We start from the raw sequence: 25089 nt of genomic DNA on the forward strand, positions 1-25089 counted from the left end.
TACTGAAGAGCAGCGTGAGTATCAGTGTAGTCCTAGCACAATCTCCTTTTTAAAAATAGTCAAAAGGATTTAAGTGTGAGCATTTTAAACCAGGCATAGCTCTTTAATTCAAGAGTCTGTCGAGTGATGCCCTCCCTCTAACAGAGGTGGGGTCTCTGGAAAGTGAATTATGCATGTAACCACAGGACACACTACCAGCTCTTCAACCTTGGCTTTAAAAGCCATGGACCTACCTCTGCAGACGTCAGGCTATAGAAACCCAGGGGGTTCTCTAGTGGGAATTATGGGGATGGGGATTCTCGGTTCACTGGGGGACAGGGTGTCAGTCTTCTAGCAGGGATTCAATGCCTCCAGTGCAGGTTCTGCCCTCTACACTGGGGCAGGCATTGCACCCTGGAGGAGAGGAGCGAAAACAGGATCACCACACATCTGAAACTGCATCTGCACGTATGCATACAGGCATGTGTGCATGGGAGCATGGACACAGACACACACACACACAGAGGCACACACACACACACACACACACACACACAGGCATACACACACACACAGGCATACACACACAGGCATACACACACACAGGCATACACACACACAGGCATATACACACACACATACACACACACATACACACACACACAGGCATACACACACACAGGCAAACACACACAGGCATACACACACACACACAGGCATACACACACACAGGCACACACACACACAGGCACACACACACACACGCACAGGCATACACACGCACACACACACTGTATCAATATGTGTTTTGCAAATCTCTTACTACAACTATCTCTCCATTTTCTGCAAAGTGTGGGGCTTCCGCCTGCTTCCCACCTGCTGTGGCTCATGGCTTCTGTGGCTTCCCCGGGTTAGAACTCTGTCCTAACTTACGTTCAAAACCGATGCTATCCTTCTTGGGTCTAAGTCCTGACTGTTGTATATCAAAGTAAGGTTCATGCCTTGTAATTGTACCTCCAGGACACAAGTTGTGGATAAGAACTATCTCCCACCACTAGTGCCTTGATCAAAATCAAATGATCTTTCCAGGCACGGCACGTCTTTCATCCCAGCAACCTGGAGGCAGAGGCAGAGGCAAGTAGATCTCTGAGTTTGAGGCTAGACAAGGCTACACGGTGAGGCCCTGTCTCAAAACAAAGAAGCAAACAAATGACAAATGATCATGCCCATGTGTATGTGTATGTGTATGTGTATGCGTGTGTGTGAATGTGTGCATGTGCATGTGTATATGCATCTGTGTGTGCACGTGTACATGTATGTATGTGTGATTGCATGTGTGTGTTCATGTGTACATGTGTGAATTGTATGTGCACATGTGTGTACATGTGTGCATGTGTGTGTTTGAGTGTGTGTGCATGTGTGCACACATGGGTACATGTATGTATGTATGGATGTGCGTGTGTACATGTGTGTGTGTGTGTGTGTGTGTGTGTGTGTGTGTGTGTACACTGCTCATCTACTTTGTCCTATCCATGAGTCTGTGCCTTTATGCCAAATTGCATGGCCTTTGTCACTACAGATGACAATCGTAAATCCAGTCACTCTCAACCTATGGCTTGTCACTCCTTTGGGGGTCGCATATCAGATATCCTGCATATCATATATTTACAAAATGATTCATAACAGTAGCAAAATTGCAGTTATGAAGTAGCAACAAAGCAACCAAGGCAATGCTACAGTTGGAGGTCACCACAACATGAAACACTGTATTAAGGGCCACAGCTTTAGAAGACTGAGAAGCACTGTTTAACACTAACACAGCACAAGTCCCCTAACACAATCTGGGGAGGTGTCAGTAAAGTCCCTGTCTCACAAGTATGAGGACTTGACCTCAGATTCCCCAAAAGCCCACATAAAAGCCTGGCCTGGCCAATGATGTGTGTCTGTGACCATGCTGCTGTGTGCTGGGGCATGGCTGGGGAGTGGACAGGCAGGCAACTTCCTCGAGCTCAGCATCCTCCAGGGTTGATGACCTCTGTGTTCAGTGAGAGAGTCTGTCTCGAAAATAAGACGAGCAATTGAAGAAGACACCATCAGACTCTGGCCTCCACACACAAGCATGCACATTTGCGCACGCGCGCGCGTGCACACACACACACACACACACATTCACACACACCCTACACATACACGCTATACATATACACATTCACACATACACATACACACACATATTCACACAGACACACACACACATTCACACACACCATACACATACACACCATACACACACCACACACACACACACACACACTATACATATACACATTCACACACACACATACATACACACATTCACACAGACACACACACCATACACACACACTATACACATACACATTCACACACACACCATACACACACACCATACACACACACACACACACACACACACACACACACACACACACACACACACATACTACATACACAGAAAGTTCAGAATCACCCACATTCAATCCCCTTCAATCTATGGGTCAGCTTAGGACAAAGGATGCACTAATGATTTGAGTCTTTTGATCTGTGAGCTTGGTAATAACTCAGTATGTTTACAATTTTTATTTTGCTAAGTGATATTCTGTAATATTTGCTATACAAACCCACATGCTTTGCTTTATTCTATTAGGTTCACGAATTCCACATTGATGCTGTTGTAATGCTTTTAAGTTTCTCATTTCGTTGTTTCTTACTTCTGTCGAGAAGTACAACTGACTTTTGTATATTGGTGTCATACTCTGTTACCGTCCTAAATGGTATTCTTAGCTTTTGAGGCTGCTTTGTAGACTCCTTTGGGTTTTTCCTTAGACTACCGTCCGTCATCTACAAATAAAGACAGCCTTCCTCTTTCCTTACAATGTCTACACACCTTTTGTTTCCTTTTCCTGCCTTATTGCATTGGTAAGGATTTCCACTTGAGGTTACATGGAAAGCTTGTGGCCTCGCCCTGCTTCTTGATCTGTGCTCAGCACAGGTTTTACATACAGGACTTTATCAGAATGAAGAAGTCTTCTTTATCTCTTGCTTACTGACCCTGCTCTTGCTCATCAGAGTTTTAGTTTAAAACACCTGTGCAAAGTATATGTAATCCCAAGCTTGCACATAAAGGCACAGATAAACAGAAAAAAAGCAAATGTATCAAGGTATTCACTTCGTAGTGTGCTTGACTACAATTAATAGAAACCAACATCATCACCATCACCATCTTTACTGTCATCACTACCACCACTACCACCATCAGCAGCAGCAGCAGCACCCACTTCCTACCATCGTCACCATCATCACCACCATCCTCACCTCTCACCTCCATCATCATCAATACCACCATCACCATCAGCACCAGCACCACAGTCCCCATCACTGCCAACTGCCATCACCACAACTTAAGAGATTATGATGCTTTTGTTTCTTCTCCTCTTCTTGGTAGCGTTTAATGGTTCCATATGAACACGTTGCGTTGATATCATATTAAACAGGCAGCGAGTGCCAGTTAGTGGCCAGCAGGAAGCAGCACTACACAGATACATAGATAAATGCCCTTCTCTCTTCGTGTCTACCGCAAACAGCAAGATGGCCCCAGTGCCCATGGTCTTTGCCTTGATAATGGGCAATTTGCAACTGGCCTTTCTAAAACAAAACCATGTTTTCAATTCTCAGGGCTGTGCACGTATCACAGGAGACTGGCATTTGAAGGAGGCCACCCTACGCTGTTAGTCCGCCCAGGGCCGCTTGGCGCGTCTTGGGTCTGCCTCACCCTTGTCCTTTCAGATGAAATGTGGACAAAAGGCGAATGTGTCTGTTGGCTGCTAGCTCCTCCCAGCAGGGCGGCAAGCTGGCATTGCCTTAAATTCTCTTGTCAGAAGAAATGGCTTTAGAAACAGAAGGGAAGTGGCCCCTGAAGATATCTTAATGCCTATTAACTGCTAAAAAGACAGCAAGATGAGCAGGGAGGTACGTGGGATTCTTTTCAGGTTACAGATGCCAGCTTCCAACAGCCTTTCATCGTGAGCACATCCTCCATTCACACGGTTCTCCAGGACTGAATGATGCTTCTGTTAGAACACAGGCTGCACCCTCCCTATCAGGAGGCATTTTGCCAGTTCTGTGTACAGGCTGCCTGGCTTGTCTCCAACTGTTTGCTTACTGTTTACAACAGCGAGTAGACGGATACCTTCTTACCAGTGCTTCCTGTCCCTCTATTTGATTATCTGCATGACTCCAAAATGATCTAATTCAATTGCATGATGCGAAACCATGCATTGGTCATTCTGACCCTTGGATAAGCATCTCACACCACACCCCAGGACCAGAAAGCATTTTTCCATTTCCAAGGCTCAAGGTCAGTCCTGTGGAGGACAGAAGTGACCTTAAGGCTGAGGAGCAGGAAATAGACTCTTTCCTTCGATAAGCCCCGGCCATGGCTGAACACTCACTATCCCGTCTCATGAGTAAACCACACTGGCTCTCTCGGCCTTATTCCCAAGAGTAGATAGGAAGGGGCTCTACATCACTCTGCAGGCTCCCGAGCTGTGGCTAGCCCTCCTGGGCTGCACACCATTAGCATTCTGGACAATGCCTTCCTAAGACGGATGAGATAAGGCCTTTCATGACAACCGTCTTCTTCCAGCTCAGGCTGTCTCTCTCCCCAGTGTTCAGGAGCACACAGCCCATTCCACTACCTTACAGATGCTTCCAGCTGTGATGTGTATCCCAAACACAGCCACCCAGTGGGACCCCTGGCAGGGAGAGGACCCTGGCACTGGCAGAATGTGGAATGCTTGCTCAGCCAGCCCCAACTAGGACTTCTGGTCAAATACAGATGACCAGAAAGGGAAGGAAAGAATAGGAGAATGGTTAGTATCCGTTAGGTGTCTACTGGGTTCTAGAAGGTTGCATCATGATTTCTGACTCACGGAAGGACAGCTATGAACTGTGGAGTGTAGATGGGCTGTTCTTACACATTCAGCTACGCATGTTGACCCGTGACTTGGAAGTACTTCTCCCATTCTCTAGACTAGGAAACACTCACAGTCACCTAAAGGCCTAAGGGGCCTAGCACGCGTCTCAGGTCTGTAAGAAAGGGCCAAGCTGGGTCTCGAGCTTTAAGCATCCCCTGCTGCCTCTGCAGAAACGGGAGGTTACTTCTTCGTGGTGGACTGAACCACACACCCATTTTACAGGTGAGGTCTACCTTGACGTCTGAGGAGCACGTCACCCAGGATGTGGTAGTTAGATGGTAACTGCCCACTGTGGCAGGAATGGAATTCGAAAACTTCAGGGCTCCACTATTCCTATGCTGGGCATGTGAGTAAGTGTCTCAGAATTCACCCTAAGGACACAATCGGAGAGACTGGAAGGATCTCCTGGAAATATGTTCACCCAAGCTCCATTTACAACAGCCCACGGCTGAAGCAGCCCAGAGCCAGCACCAGACAGAGCCGGTTAACTCAACTACAGTGAGAGTCTCAGATTCAGACATTTAAAATAACCTTTACTATAACACACTGTTACAACTGTCCCATCTTTGCAGTTGTCCTTCTGGAACTGTGCCCAGTCTGCGAACGAATGCTTGCCACAGGTATGCATACACAGTAACAATCGCAGCACACCCAGGCTTCTCCGTAACTGTGGTTTCCAGCATCCCGCGGGAAGGCTTGGAATGCATGGCCCGGTGGATGGGGGTGGGGTGCAGTGGCTGTACTTACAATGAGTTCCCGATGACAGGCCAGAGGACTCTTATTCCTGAACAGATCACCGAAAGCCACTCCACAGAAAAGAGGCTGCAGCGTCTGAGCAGAACAGACCCAGGGGCCTTCGCTGAACCCCGAGAGCCCGATCTCCAAGGACGCTCGATGAAGCTTGTGGGAACCTCATGAATGGATGAAGACCTGGCAGTCCTCAGATGCAGGCTGCGCTTCCACAACCTCACAGAGAAGGTGCATCAATGAGCCAATTGCAGACTTATCCTGGGCTCGCTTTCCGAGCTCTTGTGTTTGGTTGGTTGGTTTGGTTTTGTTTTTGTTTTCTCTGTGTAGCCCTAGCTCTCCTGGAACTCACTCTGTAGACCAGGCTGGTCTCCTTGAACTTGGAGATCTGCCTGCCTCTGCCTCTCAAGTACTGGAACTAATGGCTTGCATCACCACGGCCTGGCAGCTTCAGGAACAGTTAAAAGCCCACTTCTCATCATGTGCATGGATGTGTGTGTGCCATGCATGCAGGTACCATAGAGCTCAGAAAGGGACACTGGATTCCCCTGGACTGGAGCTACAGGTGGTTGTAGTCTCATAACATCAGCCCTGGGAACCAAACTCCGGTCCTCTGCAAAAACAGCTTATGCTCTTAACCACTGAGCCATCGCCCCAGCCCTTGCTGTATAAACTTCGAAGGCCGCAGATTGTTTTTACTGTTACTTCCACCAAAAGGCACACAGCCCAGAGCAGCCAGTTCACACTTCACTGCCTCTGTCTTTCTGTAGCTGGAGATCTGCCTGCTTCCCAGCAGAACACCTCTGGGGTCCTGCACTCAGCTCTCAAAAGAAGTAGGGAAGAACTGTGGCCTGGGGACCTGCTACCCGCTCTGTGGGAAAACCCGAGTCCAGATATTTGAGCATCCTTTCCTTGATTGACACATGTGTAACCATGGATCTGGGTGTTTTCCCCGGAAGGGGAGGGCTCACAGTGGGAGGAGCCCTCTTCTTTGCTAGGCTTCATCTCAAGTTTCTTGAAGATGGGCACTGCTCAGTGAATTCTGAGCTCCTTCCTGTCCTGTGGGCACACGGATTTAAATGCATCCCCCATGGCTAGGCATGGTGATGCATGCCTGTGATCCCAGCATGCACTGAGGCTAGCCTGGGCTACTTAAGGAGAGCCTATCTGGACAAATGACTCCACTTGGCGAGCATGCAGGTGTTTTGAACACCTGCTCTTCCCAGAAGCACCTTGCACACACATGAGTGAGGAATATCACACACTCCAAGGGACAGAGCCTCTGGGTCAAAGGGCCCACGCATTTTAACATCTCAATAGCTACTGTTGGTTGACTACTGTAAAGGGGCAAGATACAAGTGTTCACTTCCTCAGCTGACAGTGCATGGTGTAGCCTTGGCTTCACCTTTGTGCTATCCTTATTAAAGTTTCAAATGTATAAAAATTGCAAAGGTTTTCCTTTCAGAGAACTGATTTGACCTTTGAACTTTTTATTGATTTGTGGGAACTCTTAGCATATGATACCGTATTGACCCCTTTCCTGGCATGTGGGTTTACACTTTTTTCTTGTATTGGTGGCTGCCTTTACCTTCAGACAGACAGAAAAGCTCAAATAACAATTCTCTTTTACAGTTTCTGAGGTTTACGTCACACTAACGATGTCATTCCCGCCCGCCCCACCCCCACCGTGGCCTCATGATCATAAACATCTACCTCCCTTGCTTTCTTCTAGTGGTTTTGTGGTTTTATTTTTTTTTAAGTTCCCATCTTTGATCCATCAGGAATTAATCTAGTGAGAGAGGAGGGTAGACAGAAGCATCTTTGCCCCAGATGGCTTCTCCATTATCCCAGCCCAGTTCAGTGATTAATCCCTTCTTCCAAGGCCCTTGTGAAACTGCAGCCTTTATTAGGCCCTAAAGTCCTGACTTTTAAGGGGAAGGGTTATACGCCTTTCACCCACAGATGATTGGCTCACATGGAATGGGGGTACACTGCTCACCAGCCCCCCCAACATGTTCTTCTCCCTAAATGCAGCCCAGGAAGGAGGACAGAGCCTTCTTTCCAGCCACCCCTGCAGCAGCTTTCTCTGCAGTAGGTAGCTTGGAATCTGAGGCATGAGGGTCACCCAAATGTCCATCGTAAGAGAGGCACTGTAGCAAATCCAGTACTCACAGAGGTCGGGTAGGTGTGGTGACACCCACAGCACACACGGCACAAGGACAGCATATTCAGGGAGGGCACCCAATGAGCACAGGGCCCTTGGTAGCATGTCTGCAGGGACTGGAACAACATCCAGGTGCTCCCTCGACAGCCATTGTGACAAATTCCTTCCTTTCTTTCTTCTCTTTATTCAGGCCATGAGCTCTGACTTTGAGAATTATAAGTGGTTTTAGCTACCTTTCATTAATTTTCCTCTTTTCCAAGGCCATTGCAATGAGATGCATCTTTCACCACAAAGCATATATATGTATATGTATTATACATGTATGTGTATGTGTATATGTATTGTATATGCATATGTATTGTATACGTATATGTATTGTTTTGTGTATGTGTATACGCATTGTATATGTATATGTATTATATATGTATATGCATTGTATGTGTATGTGTATATGTATATGCATGTGTATGTGTATATGTATTGTATGTATATATATATTGTATATGTATATGTATAAGTATTGTATGTGTATGTGTATATGCATTTTATATGTATATGTATATGTTTGTATGTGTATATGTACTGTATATGTATGTGTATTGTGTGTATATGTGTATATGTATATGTATGTATATGTATATGATGTGTGTATATGTATATGTATGTGATGTATATGTATGTGTATATGTATTGTATATGTATGTGTATTGTGTGTATATGTGTATATGTATGTGTATGTATATGTATATGATGTATGTGCATATGTATATGTATGTATATGATATATATGTATATGTATTGTGTATATATTATATATGTATTGTATATGTATATATCATCATTATTATTAAAGGAGGAGGAGGGAAACATATGGGGAGGCCACCCTCAGTGGGAACCTGCCTCTGCTGGCCCTATTCTCACCAGACTGACCTGGAGCTCCTGGAGACCCAACCCAAATGGGATCTACTCTTCCTCCCTCCTGGGCGGGCATGAGAACCAGAGCTGCATAGGTAGTTTAGACCTCATATGGGTAAAGCCACGGTGCTGCCGTCACCAGCTCCAGGATGCAGCTCAGATTTCAAAGATCCCATGGCCCAGCCAGGACGTCACTCTTCTCCTTGGGACCGTGCCAGTCGTGTGCCGATTACAGGTGCATACAGCGCACTGTGTCACACTGCAGGAAAGAGGTTCTCTTAACCACTCCTTGGCAAAGCCGCACACGGTGCCTTAAACATTCCCGGTGCCCACAGAGGTGTTGCTGTGTTGAATTTCGGAGCTTAGCAGAACAGGCAGAACATTTAGTAGGTGTACAGCAGCCTTGGGAATGAAGCAGACAAGGTTCTCTTAGACTCCAGTTTGAACTTGTGGCAACAATTTGGGAGCTCATCGGCAGTCTCCCACCTGAGTGGGCCCTTCCCTTGAAGAGCTGTCAGAACTGAGACCAGGAATGAGAGCAGAGACAAGGTAAAGCCACAGAGCTGTGAGGGTGAGAGTGGAGAGGCCCAGGCAGAATCCCTGCCAATGAAGCTACTATGTCATCAACACCCATGTTTGTGTGTGACCCCTCCCCACCATAACCCCCAGGAATATAAGAGAAGCCCTACCAGTGAAGTTCCCCAGGGATGTAGGAGGGGCTCACCCATGAATCACTGAGGGATATGGGGAGGGGTCCACAAATGGGGGCAGAGAACTCTGTGTTCCCAGCTAAGAGTCAGGAAAAGTGACAGGGCAAACAGAAGCCAGCTCCTCTGATATCTACAGATGGAGGGTGTCCCTGGGCCAATACGGAAAGGAAGGTGATGACTGAACAGGCAAGAACCAGACAGGTTAGGTTGTGAGAACATCCGGGCACTCACTCAATCTGACACGGGCCAGGGGTAGAGCTGCTTGGAAGGGACAGTGGGATGCCAAGACTGAGTGGCTGTGGCTCTGCCCTGGCTGCAATGCCACTAGAGAAGCCAGGCCAGGAAACAACTTTATAAGTGACTGGAAAGAGATCAGACTGCCTCTGTGCCAAGGAATTTATCTGCTGGCCAAGGTATTGACCAGGCGTGAGCACTGAGGCAGAGAGAGCACCCGGCAGGGGCCTGGTGTCTTAGTCTTAGCCCCGGGAGGGAGGCTGGGAGCATGCCTGTGTCTAGAGTGCAGAGTCCTTTAACGATCTCACTTTCCACCCTCAAAGCGGTAGAGGCAGGGACTCACACAGAAAGAAGCAGCCAGAGAGAGTGAGTCAGGGCAGGCAGTATTCAAATCATTGCGAAATGAGGCTGGAAGGTTTTCAGGGTGGAATGGTTGATCCTGGAATCAGATGAGTTAGGTCTAAAAGCAGCATCTGGGGAATGAACATTCTGAGAGATGGCAGGGTTAGCTGGTCAGCAGAGAACTGCAAGAAGGGCAGAGGGCCCAGGTGAGTGTCAACCCAACCCCAGGCTGGCTCCTTGTGGGCACACTCACCTAAAAAGTCCTTCCGGGGGCAGGATAGCGGCCACACTGTGTGAAGGGTACACAGAAATTAAGTCACAGCTTGGAGTGCTGTTCAGCTGGTGAGTGCTTGCCTAAAATGCACAAAGCCCCGAGTTCAATCCCTGGTACTGCATAAAACGGTGGCAGCATACAGCTGTACTCGCAACACTTGTGAGGTGGAAGCAAAAGGATCGGATGTTCAAGGTCACCTGAGGCTACATAGTAAGTCTGAGGCTGGCCTAGGATTATAAAGAAAGCAGGTAAAAAGCACCTTGTCACCAGGAGGAGACAAGACATGCTTAGCTATGTGCAGGGCCACAGGGCTTTCTGGAGACATCAGTCAGATTATGCCACAATGCAAATGCCCATCGCCATGGTCAGCTTCAAGTCTGCTACCTTCCTCGGCATCACTGAAAGGCCCAGGGTGGTTCAAATCACCACGGGAATTGTGATGGGAAACTCTAGGTCGGGATCTGTGTCTGAAGAGGGGACAGTACAGAAGGACCTCAAACCTTCTGACCCACCACAGATTGGTGAGGAGGTTCCTTGGCCAACCTCTAGTCCCTAGGTGTGCCTGGGCAAACACTGGGCAGCCCATCCCTGCAGATATCAGGACATCTAGCCTAATGGCCCAGCTCTACAGTGCTTAGGTTACCTTCCCAGGACTCTTGTACCCTGCCCCAGAGTGGCATAGGCAGTGTGGGCCAGGGCTTCCCTAGGCTTCCAACACCAATTGCTACTCCAGCATGGCTAAACTCTTGTTCAGCGGACACCTTGGACTTTGCAAGCTAATCCCAGGAAGGATTCACTAGGCATGCCCCATGCTGGTCCACTACGAGATACAGCAAACTCCAGACCTGTCTGGTTCTTGGTGGCCTCAACTCTGCCTCCTTAGATCCCCATCACAAGCCGATGAAGGACGGGGACATCATCCCTGGATGAGGACTCCACCCTGCACACATGAAGTAACTAAGGCACAGGCCTGAAGTCACACTGACTACCCAAGCCACACCCAATTTCAAATGGCAAGAAGCCCTGAGGTGCAATGCTGCCCCGAGCCTCTAGGTGATGCTTTCTCCTCCCCCTACAGCCAGAGACCTGAGTTCCAAGTCTCACTGCCCCTCCACAGAGCTAGGCCAGCTTCTGCTACTGTGTGCTGGGAACTCTGGCCCACTGGGTGACCAAAATGTCTAAGATCAGAGGTACAAGCTGATCTTTCCCTCAGGCTCCCTTGTAGTGTCCAGGGTACACCATGGGCTCAGGTGAGTGGCCTAGACAGCAAGCACCAATTACAGGACCAGAGCCCGTGGGGTACACTAGACAGCCAGGTCACCAGACGTTGTTCTCAGAGCTTTTAATTGTTTTTTCCAGAAGCTCATGACTTAACAGTGGGCTACACCATGCTCAACTTCTCTGGCCACATTGAGCTTATCGTTAAGCTGTGCAGTTTAAGTCTTGGACCCTCTAACTGATGACTCAACCCCCACCCGGCCTATGGGGGGGGCAGGTCCAGCAACCCACCCACTCTTGCTATCAGCGTTTGGCTTTCCCAGAGCAGCCCCCACACTCATTTCATCAGCTGTCGACTGAGATAGAACAGACAGTCCCTACCTGGCCATAATCCCCACTATCTGACCTTCTTTCCACTAAAATGGAAACCGTGACTCAGACTCCTAAACAAACAGGCTACTCACAGCTGGATGCCATGGAGAGCAAACCCACAGAGCTCTCCACAGACAGATCAGACGGAGCAGAACCCAGGAACCCAGGGCTGTGTACTTCAGGAAGGCCTGGGGGCAGGAAGCTGAACCCCAGCCCCAATGACCACACACACACACAGACATGCACACACATAAACACAGACATACACATACACATGCACATACATACACATACACACTCACACAAGACCACTCATCCTGCCACCATCCCCTCACCCTCCCATTGGTTCCTACCACAGGGATAAAGACCCCCAACAAAAAGGGGGAAATGCCTTCTCCAGTGGAGACTAAACTGTCATCTGCCCTGAGCCTCAGCCTTCTCTACTGGCTCTGACACCCAGCCTGAATGCCACCCCTCAGGCTGACAGTCATTCCCAGAACGCAGTTGGCTCAAGCTCTGCCCCTCACCAGTTGCAGGGCTTCTGTGGGTCTTGGTCTTCTCATCTGTGAAATGGAGACGTGATGGGGGTGGTGAAGCCTGTAATGCCTCATGGGTCACAGGACAATATGGAGGAGTGTCATGAAATAGTTTGGCAACAGTACAGGTGTCTAAATGAACAATGACCAAAAATTAATTTCAAGTCAAATGCACCATGAATCCAAGGTTTCTCTGGCAAGTGCCCACCTATGGTGGATTGTATGACCTCACTACGACCTTGAATCCAGACGTACATATGCCTCAGCTCAGAGTCCAGACTACTGCACCTTAGGGCCCCAATGCTTCGTCTGTGTGTAATGTTTCCTGCCCTTAAAGAGGCATAACGACTTCATCACAAACAAATGACACAAGCTTTTCTTATTTCCCCACCACCATCCCTCAGGATATAGCAAATTAGCAATATCTTTGAGTTACATTACGCTACAATGTCTGATTTTTCAAAAGTTGCCATTTGAGCTGCTGGTTTGAGCATCAAAGCAAAATTATTTTGTTCATGAAAACAAACAAAAAAAAATAAGTGGATTTTGGCTTGAGATTACGGTGAAATTTCCGATGATTTATCAAATGGCCCCAAACACACCTCTGCCAACTTGTACTATACGCATTTGTGTGAAGCCGCATTCTCGGTATTGACGGTCATAAAATCAAGATATTGAGCACCTCTGAAAAACACTGAGGCCACTATACATCCAGCCATGGCAATATTCGGCCAAGATTTAATCTTCATAGACATAAATAAATGTACCTATCTCGTTAGCATGCAAACTTGGTTCCATCTTTAGCATATGATATAATAAGAATAGCAAAGAATTGCTTTAAAATAAACTTCCTCACACTTATCAGCAAATGTCTGGTTTGTGTGCCTGTTTTACATATCTGTAGAGCCAGGATCACACGAAAAGAGGGCTAAAGCCCTGGTTTAGAAGACGCCATTAGGACAGTCTAGGTAGGAAAACACTTGGGTGAGTGGGAGAAGTGGGGGGAGGAGGGAGAAGGGAGGGGAGAGGAATGGGGAGGAGGAGTGGGGAGGTACGGGAAGGAGAGACTGAGAAGGAAAGAGAGGAGTAGGAAGTGGAGGGGAAGTAGGAAGAGGAAGAAGAGGGAAAGAAGAAAAAGGAGGGGTTGCAAGAAGGGGGAAGAGGGAAGCAGGAGGAGGCAGCAACCTGGGGGAGTCCTTCTTGTCACTTACAGTGACCATTGGACAAACTCGCCTCTTCATGTGTGGAAGGTTCCCTCTACCTTAACCCACACAGGAGTTACCAGAGCTGGGGGAAGCTTTGGGGAATAGCAAGACCCCAGAGCCTGCTTGGAGCCCTCAGCTCCTCACGCTCCAGTCCTGAGGCTGACCCTCCTGTCCTGACCTGATTACAGGGGTCCTTCAGTCTTCCTAGGGTATAAAAAAGCAAGCAGAGAGGCTTTCCCCTACGACATCCCATGTGGCCTTTCTGCCACACTGTCCGTGCCCTAGAACAGCAGCCCCTCCTGGAGCCTGAAAATCTGCCTCAGGGGCCAAGCAGCTGTTTGCAATCGGCCCAGCCCTAGCCCCAAGCAGAGGAGGCGGAGTAAGGGAGTCCACAGGCCGGACTCAGCGAGTCTCAGGGCATATGAGGACAGGCAGTCCCAAAGCTAGGAGACCCAGGACTGCCCCTCCCCATGGACAAAGCCAGCAACAGTGACGAAACGGGGCAGGCCTAAAAGGGCAGGAAAGAGATCTCTGCTTGTAGCCCATTTTCAGTCATTGCTGACGAACAGGGACCGTCTCCTCAGCCCCAAGCCAGAGTTTAACACGATGACTTGGAGGCATTTTACAGCACCCGCCGGGTGTTGGGGTGGGCTCTTCTGTCTGCACACCACCCAAGCGTGATGTTTGGGAATTCTGGTGGTCATCCAAGAGAGCCTTGGATGAGCCATCCCTCCATGGCCTTCCAGCCATCAGAGGCAAAGGAAGACCTTAGCGCCGGAATAGCGCCCCCGGCTGGTGGGATCAAGGCTCTCGCTGGTTCCCTCTCCTCCTGACCTGTGATTTCAGAAATCCCCAACTCAACTGAGCTTAATTATCTGCAAGCGGCCTGAGGCTGGAGATCAGACCCCATATTCTATAAGCATTCCCTCAGCGCATCTGTCAGTTCCCTCCACAGCGGCCAGCCTGCCCTCCCACTCCTGGGCAGAAAAGCACCTTCTGTACTAACCTCTAGGTGTCAGGTGCAGGGGAAGGTGGAATGGCCCCGATGTGACCCAGAGTTAGGGTTAGGGTTCGAGTTAGGGTGACGCCACCCTCATCACCACTGGGACCCCTCGGCCTAAGGAAGTGACTGTGGCTGAGGTGGCGCAGTACTAGACCCACGCACAGCAGTTTACCCATCCCAGAAATTAAGGGGTGCTCCTCGATCCCAAACAGTAACAAAGACAAGCCCACTCACCACCACGGGCTTGATGTCCACAGCAACCCCACTACCTCTGGTCCTATCTACTGTCAGCTCTGTTTCCAGTTAAACAATCCGGACTGCATTGATAAGCTGATCAGCTCAGAGAGATTAACTGGCGTGCTCCAGGGTCCACACCAGGAGCCTAAACACGCCCTCCTGATCCATAGGACCCTCCAGGGTCCCCGAGTTCTCTTAGTGTCTGCTGAACTTTCTCACCCAGTGCCTGAAGTACAACTGAGCTGGCAGTCAGGACAAGTCGTGCGGGGACTGCCCGCTGTGCCCAGAGTTATCCCGCTGTGCCCTCCACTGATCACTAGCACCAGATTTGGGGCAACTACCAGGGACTGGCTGTGAAGAAACTCACATCTACAAGGCAGGATCCCGGCCACTGAGGATGTGGGTGCCTGGGCTCCACCTGCTGGTCTCATCCTAGGTCCCCTGCTGAGCCTCTCAGGCCCCTTTTGAAGGAAGGATCTCCTACTTTACTTTCCTCAAGCCCAGAGAACACCAGGCATGTCTGGCAGAGCCACGGGCTCTCTGCAAAGGACTAGCATTCAGCTATCTGGGGACCAGCTCTCTAGGCCAGGGCTGCCGCAGGGAGAGCCTGCTGCACTTGGACTGACAGTACAGAACATCTGGGATGCAGCTTTCCTGATACAGGGCACAGAACAGAGGGTACCCATTTTGTGTCACACGCTAGGCTGTCACTGGGATCCTTCAGCCCCAGGCTTGGCTGAGTGGAGCCTGTCCTGTGCCTACCACTCAGCTCACCAGGCAGCAGCAGACAGAGGCTTCAGGGATACACAGTCCAGACAAGCTCCAGGAAAGCACCTCAGGCCCTCGGTTTCAGTCTACTCAGGATAGAAGGGGCTGGAGGGTGCACCATCCGCCTGGGTATCTGGCAGTGGGATGGTCCCAGGCTTCCCTGCAGCTCCTTAATGCGTTCCAGGCAGTGTAGTACCACGTGTGAACTCTGCAGGCTCCCTGTGTGCCCCGCTCAGACACGTACTGATCTCATATGTATCACACAACAAGAAGAGCTACAGCAGGCTCTGCAGTCTTTGTTCAGCCTGCCTCGGTGATGAGGCAGTGTTTGTGTCCACTCTACAGATGGGAAAACCCAGGCACAGTAGGTGCCTCTGTTGTGCTAAGTCCCAGCACACAGGGAAGGGCAAGATGCTCCTAACCCCTGATTGGGAACTGGATGTCTGAGGGTGTGGGAAACAGCTGTCCTCTGCCCCTCTGGCCTGGGCCTCCAGGGCACTGACCCACTCTAAGCTCCATCCCTTCATCCTTCCCACGCAGATGTGTCACCAATAAGAAAGTGCAGTCTCAAGACCACACTAGCGTAGCCTAAGGGAGAGAGAGAGCCTGTGGGCAACAACAGGCAGAATCCAGAGAGGCGGAGGAGTTCAGCCAGAGGGCCGGCTTTTAGGGACATCTGCCCAAAGAGTCACTACAATCTCCTTAATCTAGGGTGTGGATGGAGAGGCAGAGGGTGAGGCAAGCTAGCAGCAGGCAGACCTGAGGCCTTTGCAGAATATAGGGCCTCTTTGGACCAAGTTTCTCCCACTACCCTCAGTGCTGACAGATTCCCTACCCATGCCATCTCCAGAACCTCGCAGCCCAGCCCTGATCCCTAAGACCCGCTGGGATGTATACAAGAGTCTTCCCTTTGGAGAAGATTGGATAGAGCCCGCAGACAGGAAGTGGGGAGTGTCCTGATCCTTCAGTGGAAGGAAGCGTGTAAGGAAGGGGCTGGTGGGGCATCCCCAGACTTCACACTGCTTCTTACACTGCTTCCCCAGCCAGGCCCTCCCATGCTGAAGCTCAAGCCCTGTTAGAGCTGAGAAAACACCTCCCCCAAGGCCCTTCCCATCTCACTTAGCATCCCAGGGCCAGACTAAATTCAAGGGGCTCTTCCTGTGCCCATGATGGCCACTGTGCCACCATTGCAGGCTGTCCCATACTGGGGCAGTGGCCAGCTTTTCACACCCACACTGTCTGCCACTGCCCTCTACAAGCTCTGACAATGGAGGAAAATGAGCTGGGCTTAGCATGTATCTGGGCATAACCTGAATCACTGCCCCCAACCCAAAGGAGGATGCCTCAGGGGTCCCCGTCCTGTATCAGAAAGGGAGAAGAATTGTTGTCAAGTTTCCTGAACCACCCACTTCTGTCTGAAGGAAACAAGGGGCCAGGCCGATGCCACCTACACTGGCTTGTAGCATGGCCATATACCAATATATGACTTAGTGAGGACCACAGAAGCAGAGAGAGGCTTGCATGGTTTCCTGTGACCTGGCCTGGCAGAGCCTCCATGTCCTACCCAAAGATGTCTGAGGAGCATAAGCAGTGTCCAGGCCATGCCTGGGGTGCAGGATTAGAATGAGGATGAATAAGAGCCAAAAGGAACGATGGGAAAGTGCCCTCTGCGTTCACCCAGAGGTACCTACCTTCAACTGTGCAAAGGGTGGACTCCAGGCTGCTTAGCACAGGGCTTTGGAGACAGCCTGGACTCTGATTGGCCAGTCCTCCACAGGGACTGCCAAGTGCCTTCTTTTGACTCTCCAAGGCCTCTTTGGGGTTGGTAGGAAGTGTCTCAGGTTGACAGGTTCCCCCAGTGACTGGCACAAACCCCAAAGGCTGCTGAGTATTTTCTTGCTTCCCACTTTAACTGCACATCACTTGACAGAACCATCCATATAAGCATCTGTCCCCTCATGCACCCTACTCCAGAAGGTCCTGTCAGCCAGGGAGAGCTTACCAGTCGCTCACCTATGCCCTGGAACACACATAGGCCATGAGATGTAAATTCCAATTTCCTCACTGTAACACAAGGCTCTCGCCTTTTCGACTCTCACCACGGTACAATGCCCACGTAGGCTAAGATGCTCACCAGTCATGTTGGGAGGTCAATGCTTTCCTAAGCTATCCCCAGCACCACACACACACACATATGCACACACACAGGCACACATGCACGCATACACACACATAGACACCACATATAGACATACACATACACACACGTGCACACACACACACAGAAGCACACACATGGACACATGGGCACACACATACATGCAGACATACACACAGGCGCACACACATTTTCATGTCATGTTTGTGCTACTCATTTCTTTCCTTTTTTCTTTTTTAAGGATGTTATTGAAATCCCTATTGCCAAGGCACTGGTAGGAAAGAAAAAGATGGGAAACCAAGTTAGCCCACAAGAAGCCAGCACTGGATTCAGAAAGACAGGAAGACACTTACTTCCTGTCAAACCTGGCAACCTAGACTCAATTCCTGGAACCCCGATGATAAGAGGAGAACCAACTCCAGCAAGTTGTCCTATGAACACACACACACACACACACACACACACACACATACACACACATACACACACATGTACACACACATATATACACACACATGCACACAAACACACATACACACATGCATACACACATGCATATACATGCACACACACATACACACATACGCACACATACATACACTTACACACAAATAGATAAATGCAATACAAAAAATGTTGAGAAACAGGTCTATAGTCAGGAAGTAACAGTATCCATGTCATGACCAGAAGCACCTCTCCCCTGCAACTCCAAGTTATTACGTTTTAAGGAAAGTGGGTCAGTCTGTGGTTCATGTCTTAGGTCTGAGTCACTAAACTGGTAACATTTACCACCAATGTGGGGTCATCACTGAAGTTGGAAATATCCCAGAAAAATGACTATGTTCACAGGAGCTCAGACTACTTGACATGGTGACAGAAAGTGAGCTGGAAATGTGTCACCACCTGTTCTTTCGTCCCCTCACTCCCTCCCCAGACCCAGGAGAGGTGGCCAGGAACCATGAATGCTCTATTTGCCCCTCCTGACCCCAGATCCTCCTCATCGGGTGGGGCAGATGCAGTGGGAGAGGCATGGAGGGCTCCGGTCCACACTGGGACAGACTTCCAAGGCAGGCAGAGCTCCGGCCTCCACACAGGGTGAACAGTCACAAATGGGCACTGCTTCCGTGTCTGTCCCATCTTGAAGACCCAGTGTGACCCTCTGTGACTCCCACAGCTGGCGATGTCAACTGCTAGCCTATCAAGAGCCCCAGTGATCATAACAGTGATCATTCAGCTTGTCTGTGCTTCATAGGACTGCGTATTGATCTCAACGCAATCTAGTGTCCTCATAAGCATATATATCCATCTGCTCAGGAGGGGGAAACTGAGGCCCAGGCCACTGAGTACCCCATTGGGAAGAATCGAGGCCAGGATGAACATACAGGCTGCCTCAGCCAAGCCACCTTTTTTTTTTTTTTTGGTTCTTTTTTTTTTTCGGAGCTGGGGACCGAACCCAGGGCCTTGCGCCTCCCAGGCAAGCGCTCTACCACTGAGCTAAATCCCAACCTCCAAGCCACCTTTTTACCCCTCCGCTAACACCAGGTCTGCAGTCAGACCATGTCCTCCAGTGACTACAAGACGGTCTGTGAGAAGGGCCCAGGCAGGCTCTATCTGTGGCATCCTGGCACATCCAAGAGCTGGGCCAGAACTGCTACAGGCATCTGGCAAAGTGCTGACCATGTGTGCACTGATTACATAGGAGAATACAACTAAATGAGGAGCCCAGGTGTCCCATGACATGGCTCTCATCAGTAGACCAGCCCACTCTATAGCAGGACCCAGGCTCTGTGCACCACTGGGAGCTCCAGGAGTTCCAGGGCCACGAGCATCTCCTCACCTCCCACCCTGCACAGAGTAAAGAAGCTTCTCAGGACAGCTGTGGAAACCACACATGCATCATGTGTGTGCTTTCATACTCCCACACATATGTGCACTTACACAGTTGCTTACACAGGCAGGCATGAGCACAGACATGGGTCCCACATGGGCATGCACATTACACATGCACAGCCTGACATGCTCAGACACACATGAGAACAACCCTGAAATTGATCTGTCCAGTGCCTTCTCATACACGCACTCCTCAGGTGACTACAATCCCTCCATGATGGGACTGGCCAGGGTGCCAAATGCATAAGAGCCAGGGCAGAAAGACAGGAGCTGCATGGCACCTCCTTGCACACATGTTCCTCTGCCCAAGCTTCTAGAATCATGACATTTGGAGAGGATTTAGGGAACACTGAAAACACAGACCACAGCTTGTGAGATGGCCCTTTGGCCCAGTGCCTATGTCAGCCTAAGAGACAAAGGCAGGGCTACCCAGTCAGTCTCAGACCCCCCTCAAAGTGGCACGTGCTAGTGTTCCCATTTTTTAGGATTGAAAACTGAGGCTCAGAGATTCATCCTAGCTAAGCTTCAACCTCAGAGGCAGAGACAGTACATGCTGGCTTCTCAGCCATGCACATCCCTTGAAGATGCAGCACCACCAAGGACTGTCCCCCACAACCATCAGAGAGTTCCCATGGGCAAAGTCAAAGCCTGTCTGGTCTGTACTGTGTCCTGCTAACATGGTGCCTGGACACGCTCACTCCCATCCTGACCAGGAAGAGGACAGCTGAGAGTTAGCAAAGCCCTGGGAACCACTACTTCTTTGTTGGTAGCATTTTTGCTCTGCTGGTGTAAGGTTGACAAGACAGACAAGAGTTGGGACCTGCCTACCCACTGATGAGGGCGTTTCCGTCAGGGGTGAACCTCCTGGGATACGTTTAGAATATTCAACAAGAGCAAGATTAAACCAGAAGGAGAGGCACAGTGAGGGATGGTGATGAAAAGCAAAAGGGTCAGACCCTCAGGGACCCCCTTGGAGATGTCCTCCAAAGCTGCTTCACAGGGCCCAGCATGTCTGAGGTGGCCTAAGAACAAGAAGAAAGAGGTCTGATGCGGAGAAGGAGTGAGGAACCCCTTCACCACCACCCCCAGCACCTCCAGACCCAGTGCAAGTTAAAAGTCAGTGGTACTTGAAAGTTCTGCTGACTGGGAAGAGCCTAGGCGGTCCAAAAGGAGATGGGGATTCCTGCAGAAGGAAAGAGAAATGGAGGGAGGGAGGGGGAGGAAAGAAGAAAGAGGGAAAGGAAGGGCACAGAGGAGGGAGGAGAGATGGCAGGTGCAGGAGGAGCAGCAGAAGGAGTGTAAACATTGCACTGGTGGAACGGAATAGCCCATCTGTCTGTCCCCCAGGTCCCTGCCTGGACTGTGCCCCCAAGCTGGGATTGTAGCCCAGGGTACTGTGTTTCCCAGTAGGAAATGGACGTGAGATCAAAGCATAGAACGAGTGGGCCAGGGCTGGGCAGGAGGGGAGCCCGTCACTCCGTCACTTGGGGCTTTGGCCGGGTTGGTCATCTCTGCTGCTCTACTGCCGAGCTTCTGTCCAGACAGGTACCAGCACACTAGCCACCAGTATTAACTGTTTCCTGAGCACTCGACAGGCAGGCTGGGCAGCCCCAGACTACAGCAGTGTCCTGGGGTAGGGGAGATAACGTTTCCCTGACCCACTGTGCGACACTCACCATCCCTGCTGTGCGGTGTGGGGACCAGGTGAGATCTTTACAGTCTGGATTCCCACTCAACAACTGTAACCCTACAAGAGGGTACAGCTTGATTTTTAAAGATGGAGAAAGAGGCTTCCAGCCAGAGGCAGGGGCAGGCAGCGGGCATCAACTGCCCTCGGCTAAGGGTGTGGCTCTGAGGAGCATCCAGAAATATCTACGGGGTGGGGTGCAGAGCAGTCTCTGGCCAGCACCACAGGGCCAGCCCCCAAGACAACATCATCAGAGAAGAGGCCGTGAGCTAGCCCCAGGAGGGCACTCATCTACCACACAGCTGGAGCGGGCCCACAGCTCCAACCCTGTGGCCAGAGTAATACACCCTGACAGACACAGGGGACTTCTACAGACTGGACTTTGTGGGGAAAGTGGAGGAGGGATGTAGGGAAGAGAGAAGAGGGAGGAGAGGGGAGGGAGGAGGGGGGAGGGAAGGCCCAAGGATGTCCCTGTAGCCAACTCATTGAGTCACAGGAAATTTAACCATTCAGTATCTGTCAAGTCTCCCAAAACTTGGCTGGCTTTCTCTGCAAATTATTGCAAAAAAGCAGTCATGTGACTCAAGCCCACCAATAGCACATGGAGGAGATGACCTCAATTTCCAAATATTGGGGTCACATTTCATTTCTCATCCTCCCCCCCCCTTTAAGGCTTTTAGCCGCTCCCAGAGCAATCGGACTTCTCACTCCTTCACACACTTGGCCAAGACAGAGACAGAAGAGCTGTGCTCACAGAAACCTCAGAAAACATCTGGCAGATCCTGAGAGGGAGAGCAGAGTAGGGCAGAGCAGGGTCTGTTTGCACTTTCTCCTGACCTGCCAACATCAAAAGTGGACTGCTGCCCCTCTGGCCACGCACTGAGGGTGACTTCAAAGTGGGTCGCACCACAGGAGCAGAGGGGAAAGCCTCCCGGAGCCCTCAATGTCTGTACGTGCTTCTAAAAGTCGATTTTGTCCAAAGCAAAACATCTAACAGCACAGCCAGGACCCAGACAGCCCCTTCCAAGTGGCCGCACCCTCAACAGCAAGGGGGGGGGGCACAAGGCACAGTGAGAGAGTGAAACAGAGAGGTGGGTGGCCACAGGACAAGGCAGGACTGGAGCCAGGAACACCCTAACTATGATAGTGGTAACCCCAGCTTCCCACGTGAGGGCTCCACTGAAGGCTTCCTTCCTGAGGTTCTGGGGTGCCCATGGGGAGGAGCTGGGCAGGACTAAGTACCAGGGGAGCACTGTGGGGTGGAGGGCAGAGAGGCTTGCCCCACCTTGTCTCTCCGCCACACTTTCCTGAGGGACTTCATCACTCCAGGTCAGTTGGTCCAAGTTCCAGTAGAGTGGGGATCATCAGCCTAAGCTCCCCCTCTGTCCCCAAAGGCCCTGGGGCCCTTCTCATCCCCACTCTTGCTCATCCTGTACCCACTGGACACTCCTGGTGCCAGGAAGCAAGAGAAGAATATTGTAATTGGCCATGGGATGTGGAAATTGATTCTCCCGCTAGTCTCGGAAGCACCAGCTAAGCTAAGAAGAGCCCTGTCACTGGGCAAGGGCTGACCACTGTTGGCTGCAGCCAACCGGCTGTTCCGCTGCCTGAACTCCTTTCTAACCACCTTCACCTTCCCATATCAGCACATGCCTGGCGCTGTGCCACCCTGAGCTATGGTGTTTAAGGGGTCTGGGAAGATTATCCCCCAGCTAATAATGATGCTGAGAGTAACATGCCTGCCCAGACCTGAGCCCGGAAGCGCTGAAATACGGACAGGGACAATCAGTACCTCCCTGAGTCTTCCCATTGGAGCAGGGCTCCCTCAGAGGGCCCAGGCTGGCAGGAGGAGCCTCACATGTGCAGATCATCTAAGAAGCTCCCAGCCCAGACTCCAAGGCCCTCTCCTGGCCAGGCTTCCTATTCATCCCATCTTTGGGCAGTAAGCCCAAGAAAACTACCTCTGAGGGGTTAGGAGGTTTGAGGTCAGGCTAGGAGTAGGGCTGGCCTACCGCACAGGGCTCCCCAGTGCCCTCTGAAGACTTAGCAGGGACTACAGGGAACTCTGTCCCCTGGGAAAGCAGAAAGTTAGCTCAGACAAGCAAGAGGGTGTGTGCTGAGGGAAGTCCAAAGCTGGGATTCAAACTTCTGGGATCCCCCTCCACCCCTAGGAGTCCCCAAGGAACTGAACGGCCTTGACTCTAGGGGGCGGCCCTTCCCAGCTTTCAAAAGGAAAGTTTCTGCTGGAGGGTTGCGTGGGATGCAACGGGTCGCCTGTGATGTGGGACAGGGAATGAGAGATTTGGGGACAAAAGTGTGACCACCTCTGCTCGGATCTAACACGAGGCAGATTTTTCCTTGACTCGACCAACAGCCCCACCCAGCTGGCCCGTTTGAGGAGGGGGCGGTACACCGCCGGGATGGAGTTGGCCCGGCTCCCTCTCCTGGGCCCCCAACGAATGGTATTCGTTGTCTTGCCCGGTGCATTCCACAGGCCAAGGGGGAAAGTTCTGCAGGCTCGGAGGAGGCCGGCAGCGAAGGCGCCCGAGATGACAGTGGCGCTACGGCTTCGCGCACCTCCTGCAGTCCCCGAGGTCCGGTCCCCGGCGCCCGGAGCGCTCTTACCTGCGCGGCTCGGAGGCGGCGCCCACAGCAGCAGCAGGAGCAGGAGCAGCGGCGAGGACAGCAGCGGGGCGCCCGGGCGCGGAGCTTTCCAGCGGGTGTGTACGTCCATGCCGGCAGGGTGCGCGGGCCGGGGAGTGGGGGACGCACACGATGCAAGAGGACCAGAGATACGGCCCGGGTGGCGGATGCTAGGGGAGCGCAACAACTTCAGGGAGTCATAGGAAGCTCGGCACCCGCCCGATCTCCCCCGCGGCGGTGGGTGTTCTGGAAGAGGCGGCAGGCGCGCTCGCCCACGGCGCGGGGATCGACTATGGCCCGGGACGGCCAGGACCCCCTCGCTGGCTGCTCGCGCGCTCCCTGTCCTCCTCCTTCTAGTCTCGTGGCCTCCTCACCGCTGCCGCCCCGCGACCCGCTCCCCGTGGGCGCTCCGCTGGAATGAGGTCCTGCGCCAGCCGCGGGGACGAGGAGTGCGGACCTCGCCTTCGGCGCCCAACACTTTTTCCCCCTTTCCCTCCCTCCCTCGATGCTGGCAGACACCGCGGAGGCTGTCGATCCTCCACCCCCACCCCCCCGCCCCACACGCCCGCAGCAAATCAGAGCCCTGCGCCCGGCTCAGCAAGGCCAGCCCCCGCCTCCCACTGGGCGCCGCGGGCGAGGGGGTGGGGATAGCGGGCGAGTCGCGGCTAGGAAGGGGCTGGCCCGGGGCGGGAGCGGACGTGGGACGGGGGCGGCGCCCCCGTTCTTTCTCCCAGCTCTGGGCGGCGGCCTCTGGACCCCGATGGCCCACACTGGTCTTAGATTCTTCCCGCCTCAGGTACACCGACCTGGCCAGACTCCAAAATCAGCGTTGATGGACCCCCTAAGTTAGATCGCTCGAATTCAAAAGAGAGATTGCACTACCACGCGGAACTTTCTCTTTAAGGAGGAGTTCCGAGAGCTCCTCTTCTGGGCGGAGACTCAACTTGCAATTCAGCCAGAAGGGGCTCCCTAGACTATGATTGACAGGCCGA

General features: G+C 51.4%; 1 protein-coding gene across 2 annotated transcripts in view; it reads right to left on the bottom strand.

The window, feature by feature from the left end:
* Positions 1-24576, bottom strand: part of Col5a1 (collagen type V alpha 1 chain) — a 150466-nt gene extending 125890 nt beyond the window's left edge. For both annotated transcript variants that reach the window (XM_032902980.1, XM_032902979.1), the window contains exon 1: positions 24080-24576. In XM_032902980.1, coding sequence (XP_032758871.1) covers positions 24080-24188 — 109 coding nt within the window. In that variant the 5' untranslated portion in view covers positions 24189-24576. The remainder of the gene's footprint in view (positions 1-24079) is intronic.
* Between the last annotated feature and the right edge of the window lie 513 nt (positions 24577-25089).

Source organism: Rattus rattus, chromosome 5 (assembly GCF_011064425.1).
Source record: "Rattus rattus isolate New Zealand chromosome 5, Rrattus_CSIRO_v1, whole genome shotgun sequence".
NCBI classification, from domain to species: domain Eukaryota; kingdom Metazoa; phylum Chordata; class Mammalia; order Rodentia; family Muridae; genus Rattus; species Rattus rattus.